General features: G+C 44.9%; 1 protein-coding gene across 1 annotated transcript; it reads right to left on the bottom strand.

Annotated features, from left to right (window-relative positions):
* Nucleotides 1-3,578: 3,578 nt before the first annotated feature.
* Nucleotides 3,579-6,794, bottom strand: GADD45A (growth arrest and DNA damage inducible alpha). Its single transcript, XM_065409512.1, has 4 exons — nucleotides 6,730-6,794; nucleotides 6,464-6,565; nucleotides 5,786-6,005; nucleotides 3,579-4,332 (listed from the first exon to the last, which is right to left on the bottom strand). The coding sequence occupies exons 1-4, from the start codon at nucleotides 6,771-6,773 to the stop codon at nucleotides 4,219-4,221; spliced, it is 480 nt and encodes a 159-aa protein (XP_065265584.1). The 5' UTR covers nucleotides 6,774-6,794; the 3' UTR covers nucleotides 3,579-4,218.
* Between the last annotated feature and the right edge of the window lie 462 nt (nucleotides 6,795-7,256).

The following is a 7,256-nucleotide window of genomic DNA, read 5'->3' as shown; positions in this document are numbered from 1 at the left end:
TGCACATGCCCATTCCATGACCCACTCCTCTGCATCAGAATTGCCTGGCAAGAAGAAACTGAGGGAGCTCAGGGAAAACTGGGCCCTTTATGCCGGCACGTAGCAGCAGAGGGTGCTTGAGCCGCCCCCAATGGATACCACTGAGGGGAAAATTTCCAATGGCTGTGCACGGGGCACGCATACACCGTGAGTGGAATGGACATGTGCAGCACATCTTGAAGAATAACAGTTATGGAGGTTAGTAGCCATTTTCTCCATCTCCTCTGCTGAAACACAGCCTTGAGAAGAGTTGGAACAGGGCAACTATTCAGGATCAGCAACACTGCACAAGCTTCAGGTGGTGAAATGAATAACTGCTACAATTGACATTACGTGAGAAATTGAGATTTTTGTTTGTGATTACAAAACAACTAACCTGGACAGTCAACCTATGGAACTCATTGTCAGGGGATGTTGTGGAGGCCAAAAGTATAACTGGATTCAAAAAAAGAATTTAAAAAGTTCATGGAAGATAGATCCATCTATGACTATTAGCCAAAATGGTCAGGGATACCACCCCATGCATTGGGTTTCCCTAACCCTCTGACTGCCAGAAGCTGAGACTGGATGACAGGGGATGGATCAGTTGATAAATTGTGCTGTTCTGTTCATTCCCTCTGAAGCAACCACCGGCCACTGTCGGAAGCCAGGATACTGGGCTAGATGGAGCATTGGTCTAACCCACTATGTCCATTCTTATGTTCTAAGTCTGGGGAAAAGTGACTAGACATGGAAACTCTGCTCCCATGCCCTTCAGATTTGTGATTGGGGCAGATCTCACACAGCAGTAAGTTTTAAGATCTGTGCTATTTTATTCTACCTAGGCTTTTATACTGTGCCAATTGCCATGTTGTCTGGGCACTGTTAATGTAAGACTCCAAATATGCTACAAGTCTATCCATGCCCACTCATAGTGGTTTGGCACAGTTAGGAGTGTCTGTATTCTAACACACTGTCAGTCTGTGCTGTGCTTCCCTAATAATCTTTTATAACACTACTAACAAAAAAGACAGCGTTAGACCAGGTGGATGCTCCTAACAGTGCTGGACAAATTCCTGCTCACACCATTAGATTGGTTGTGGAGATGGGGCTTTAATGCCTGATCGGGATAAAATGAAGCTACTGGCTCGGGACAGATAGGGATTGTAGCTAATCCTCCAGATACTGATTCCAACATTCGTTACACCATTTACCTTATTGACTCAGGAACTAGCAACAAAAGGAACAAAGCCTGGGACACGGAGTTGAAGAAAGATTAAAGCTCTAGCAACCTCCAATTACATGTTTATAGTCACATATATTTAAGGGATGACTAAACTGTTTCCTTAATATCTTCAATTCTGCTTCTAACTTACTCCAGCACAACAGGAAGAGAGGGGATTTTTGATATGGGCATGAGTCGGGGGCGGGGGGGAAATCTCTAACACATTACGTCTTCAGTGTGTATTTACTTTTGAAATGCTGATAGTAAATTTAAATGCCATGGTAAAGCAGCACATCAGAATTTAAAGAGACACTGTCAAATTAAAAATGTTTTCCAAAAATTCCTTTCCTTTATCACTAATGCTGTCTTAGAATAATTTACTCTTCACCCTTTCTGCTGTAAATTTATCAGTGTCACTTGTGGTTAGAATCACTGTCACATTCTGGTGATCCTGCACTTATGTAATATGTGGGATGCAAACACTGCAGGGGAATGTTTAAACCTGAACTAAAAAACTGTTACTGGCTTTGTTTCAAATGACAAAAAGTTTCTATTAAGTCTGGAAAAAAATTAGTAAATGGGGGCCATAAACATTTCCTTTTAACTTTATTATTTGTATCACTGTAGCCATTAGGACTAGTCATGGCCCACAACCCTGTTTTGCTAGGTGCTGGAAAGACATAGTCCCTGCTCCACAGAACTTACAGTAAAAGTAGAAGACAAAACAGATGGGAAGTACAAGGAAACAATGAGACAATATTCGTTAGCATGACAGGTAGTAATCTCAGAACACCCGTGGTCTCAATATTGTCAATTTTTTTGTAGGCATCGGGACAAAGGGGAGTTTTGAGGCGGGATTTGAAAGTGGATTAAGAGAGCTTTGCAGATGTTTATAGGGAACTTCTCTGAGGCAGGGAGAAAGTATATTCTTTGCAGCAGTAATCAGAAGGGATATTAAGTGGGGCAAGTTAACCCACTGAGGCCTTAATCCTTCAAAAATTTACACATGTACTTTACTCCCAGAAATGGGACTCCTCCCAGGATTAAAGTTAAGTATATGTGTAAGGACATTTGCCGGATCAGGGCTCAAGTTTGCAATTAGCTAAAAGCAGCTGTCTTATAGTGCAAGATTCTCACACGCTGAGATAGCAAGTGCATCAAAAAGGGTCTAAAGTTAGGTGTCAGATGTTGTCTCCCACCAAACACTGACCCTAATAGAATATGAACCAGCAAATGAAACTTTTGTATTGCATACAGTTTGGCCCTACAATTAGTCTGCGTTTCCCAGAACCATACTAAAATTGGCCATATTCTGCCTTGCCTTACCCATAGTACAAACTCAGTCTGGTCATTGGGGGAACCCACAGGTTAAATGAGGGCAGAATTTGGTTGGTCTCTATGGATTGCCTGTCAGTCTTCTTTTACATGCAGTTAATCTGGACACAAGGCTTGCTGCAGAAAGAATGCCATTTGCAGGGTTATACTGGCTGCCTACGTAACTCCCAGGCCATGTGTCTGAAGTAGATGCCCTGCTGTCCAGAGGTCAAATGTAACTAGGCCTGAAACCAGGTAGAAGCAGAGTCTTCCCAGGTAGGAATACTAAAATGACAATCCTTCCAGGGTTTCTGGGCAATGACCCTGGCCAAAGCTGGATTAGCCTCTAAATTCCTTCTTGGCCTGTAAGGCCTTCTTCATCAGGTCCTGTACAGCTGGGCTGTAAGGAATATGGGTGCATGTTGCTGATGGAGAGATTCTAATGGCTAACTCACCCACTCCTACTCTTTTGTCTTTCTTTGATTTTGGTGGCTGCTCCATACAAGGAATCTATGCTTAGATGGTAACAGAACTGGCAGTGTTTGTCCTAATCTCCCCATCCCGCTAACAGGTGTTGATCCAGCAGGGAAAGTCTTAAGTGGGTATTACTGACTCAGTGCAGGTGCCTTGTTACCCTTCTCAAATACAAAGGAGGTAGGAGTTGCTAAGCGGTTCATGGACCAAGACATGAACTGCTTTTCAGCATAGGAACTTTGGTATAAAATTCTCAAAAGCACCTAACTCATTGACTTTCAATAGGACCTGAGCTCCTAAATTACTTAGGTGCTTTTGAAGTGCTTGAATAATACACAGCAGACCCCACTGTCACCAATGTACTTTTTTTTTTTAAACTATGACGGGGTTTAGGAATTAAACCCACATCCAGGCTTGGTCCTGTAACTTCTGTGTATATAAAACACCTGTGTGCTAAAATGAACCGTAGCTGCAGAATCAGCCCCTAGCATTGCAGAGTATTGAATCTGGCAAGAAAGTAAAAGCTAACACTAGGATTTTTGAGATTTTTAAATTTTTATTTCAGTAAAATAAACACCATCCAGTTTCAAACAAATTTATATTAAATGTAGCTGTTTTAACATTTTATTTTATTAAAAAAAGTGGTGTAGTTGTATACCAGTTGCTTAAGGGTATTCTGGTTCTGAAGTTCATAGCATAAATAAAATCTTCATCAATATCATAAAATAACTTAGTATATCTTAGAATAAAACCTTGAGCATCAACGTCCCAAAATACAATAAATTTTTAAAAAAGTTTTGATTAACCTTTTTGCTCTTTCGTGTTAAAGGTGTTTGAAACCAGAAACTACTAGTTGCACTTTTAAAACTTCAACGTGTTTGGTGCATTTTGAAAGTAACTCAACCATGCAGCTTCTTAAATCTTCCTGCCTGGTTTTTAGTTCCTTTAGTGACACACTTGCTTATAACTCTTTCAGCACAGGTTCTTTTTTCATTCCCATAACTTTCTGGCTGCAAAGTCAACTTCCTTCAGTCCCACACACCATGTTGTTCAATCTCAGTCTACCCACTTGACATCAGTTGTTTGTAATCCGTTCGTCAGGTATAGGGATTTACTTCCTGACCAACTGCTAAAGTATTTCAAAATTTCAGTGCAATTTTGTTCAATTAGTTTTCATCCAAATGCCATCATCGCTCAGGGAGATTAATCACTGGGACCCACTGATCCTTGTAGCGATTTTCCTGGCAAAAGCAAATCAGCTGACTCAGTGCTGGATCCTTCCATTGAGACGCATGGGGATTCTGGAAAAAAATAGAGTTGTTTCAAAACAAAACTGAATGGTCTTAAATCACTAGTGCAAAAAGACGGTGCTACTAACTAACATACAACTAACATCCAAATGCAAAGCTAAGCTGGATCCTTGAACTCAGATTGTAGTTTGATACAAATAGTCTCCTCAAGCCCTTTAGAGGTTTTGTGAAATCCTATCCTATATACATGATTTGCAACAGGGATTCAACATTTAAAAGCTGAGTAAGGGCTTCAGAATCTGGCTGTGGTGGAGGTGTGATCTAGTGGTCAGAGCATTTTAAATACATTCCTAGTTTATGTACTGGCATTTTCTTGATGTCTTGAAATTTTGTTTCATTCTAGTGTTAATCTTGCTGAAAACCACGCACAAACATTAATAATCTGGCTTCTTATTTGAAAATACAGGATTATATATAATGGGCCATAACTCCCACTCATTTCAGTGAGAGTTCCATGAGAGTGTCAGGATATTGTAGAGAAGTGGTAGAAAATAGCTTTAACATTATACTGCACCTATACTATTGCATCTAAACCTATAACCCAGAACAGCAAAGCAAACAAGACCACTTAAGATTCCTTTCATGTTTCTTCTGCAGTATGGGCATAATGGAAATACTGAACAAGTGTTTTGAGGATTATTTTTAGTATAGGGAAAAATATTAAAATAGGAGCTGCATGAATATAAACTCCCTCTACTTTTTAAACAGAAAATTATTGATCCAATTCCTGCTCTCTCTCTCTAAAGAGCAGATGAATTTCAATTGAGTTGAATTATTTCCCTATTTTTCTCCAGAGAAATGTACACAGTAACTTTTGACCCTGGGCTAGAGTTAAGAAATTATTACTAAAGTGTTCAGACTTGCCAAAAACCTTCAATGAAAATTTCTTCTCACTCCAGCAACTAACCTGTGCTATCTAATCTCTACTCTGAGCCAATTTGTAATAAGGAATAACAAATAGAAGAGGCTGCTGTAGCAAGGTGACTCATGGAGATCTCTCTGCTGCTGGCAGGATCTTGAACATGTTTGAACATGCCCATATGGGGAAAATCTTGATGATCAAATCAGGAACAGCTCTGATCCAATGTCCTTAGTACAGGAAATAATGAAGTAGAGAAAAGGGCATGTCATTCCCCATAGCAAGTTAAAGATAGGCCTGATCTAAGTCCCAGATCTGAGCACTCCCAGATCTGGGGGTGGAGGGTGTAAACCCAGATTTGAATATATAATGGGCAGAACCCTAGATCCCAAACTCCATAAAGCTGTGGGTGTGTTCAATATCTTACCCAAATGCATATCTTAGCTCATCTCTAAAGCAAATCCAACTGTAATCAGGTGAGAAACAGGCCTCGGAGACCCAGCTTAAGCAGCAGAAAGGGAGCTCTGTGTCAGTGAGTCTTTTGTGCTCCTGCTACTGGGGAGGGAGGAGGAGATGGTCACTTACTGTGACAAGCACACAGTGCAGGTCTGCAGGCTGCTCAGCTCCCCCACTTGCCCCCAGAAGCAGCAGCTCAGCCAGTCGGCTAGGGTTGCTCACTCGCAGAATGTTAATGTCATTCTCACAGCAGAAAGCCTGGATCAGGGTGAAGTGGATTTGCAAAGCAACATCCCGATCATCCTCCTCATCTGCCGCTAGCAAACAAAGCACCACATTATCCGGATCCCTGAAGGATGAAACAATACAGCCTGATTAGTCACAGCTAACACACAATTACATATTTAACACAGACACACACGGATGAAGCAAACAATGTCACAGCTTATACATATGCAGAAGCTACTATGCAGGCTGATGGTGTGTCTGAGCCACGAGCAACCAAATGTACACGTATGTTCACAAGGTGAGACCTGTGTACATACATGTAGTCGATACAAATGCATCCCTATTTATCTGCTTTACATGCACACAGGTGTACTTCCCCTGGCCCTGCTCTACACGCACACAGGTGTACTTCCCCCGGCATTGTACATGCACAGAGATGTGCTCTCCGCACACCAGGGGTGTGAGGCGGTTAGCCCAGCACAGCGCACAGGCTGTGCCCAGGGGCACCTCGCCCCGGGGAACAGGGGATTACCAGACAACAGCAGAAGGCAGCCGGGGGCCTCTGGCCTCCTCACTTACACGTTGAGCAGCTTGGCAGCCTCGTAGACCCCGACGGTGACGCTCCTCTGATTCAGGGCTTTGCTGAGAACTTCCTCCAGCGCGCTCCCCGGCGTCTCCATCCTGAGAGCAGCAAGAACAAGCCGAGGCTCCTGTCAGCCGCCCCCGGGCAGAGTCCTCGCTGCGCCCGCCCCGGCATCCCCTCGTCCCCCCGGCGGTGCGATCGGCTGACAGGCAGCCCCGCAGCGCTACCGTCCCGCCGCGAGCAGCCCCCCGCCCCGCTGTACCTGCCCATCGCCTGCTGCTCTCCAGGCAGCTCCTCCAAAGTCATAGTGCAGCCGCGGGTAGCGCCGGAGCGTGCCCCGCCCCGCCCGACACACCGGCGGGGGCCCCGCCGCGACCCTCACACGAACTTGCGCCTCCCCAGCTGCAGCCCCTGCCCCCGCCGCGCCGCCTACACCCGCCAGCAGCGCCGCAGCCTCTGAGCGACAAAGGCGGCCTCGGCCGGGGTTATCCTGCCAACATCCAGCCAACCGTCTCCTTCCTCATTTGCATGCGGCCGCCCCATTGGGCCATGCAAATGTGGTTTCGCGGCCCGCTTGCCCCTTTTGCCCGGGCCCCGCCGGTGAAAGGAGGGGGCTGGGAAGCCGGGCGCGGGACGACAGCGGGCGCCTCTCCTGCCGATTGGCGGGGCAAATGGGTTGGGAGGCGGGGTCTGCGGTGGCAGGGCGCTGTCGATCATCCCTGCAGCCTCTGTGGGCTGCTTCAGCTGTTTTTCTGGTCGGTGCACATTTCTCCCCCCTTTGTGTGGGGG

The sequence above is a fragment of the Emys orbicularis genome, chromosome 8 (assembly GCF_028017835.1).
Source record: "Emys orbicularis isolate rEmyOrb1 chromosome 8, rEmyOrb1.hap1, whole genome shotgun sequence".
Taxonomy (NCBI): Eukaryota; Metazoa; Chordata; order Testudines; family Emydidae; genus Emys; species Emys orbicularis.
Note: the sequence above shows the minus strand (reverse complement) of the source record. Positions and strands in the feature narration are given on the sequence as shown.

Coding starts and splice junctions, on each gene's coding strand:
- GADD45A (XM_065409512.1), bottom strand. CDS start 6,773: ATGACTTTGGAGGAGCTGCCTGGAGAGCAGCAGGCGATGGGCAG. Junction 6,006..6,463: donor GCTGCCAAGCTGCTCAACGT/GTAAGTGAGGAG, acceptor TTCATCCTTCAG/GGATCCGGATAATGTGGTGC. Junction 4,333..5,785: donor TGCACTGTGTGCTTGTCACA/GTAAGTGACCAT, acceptor ATTTTTTTCCAG/AATCCCCATGCGTCTCAATG.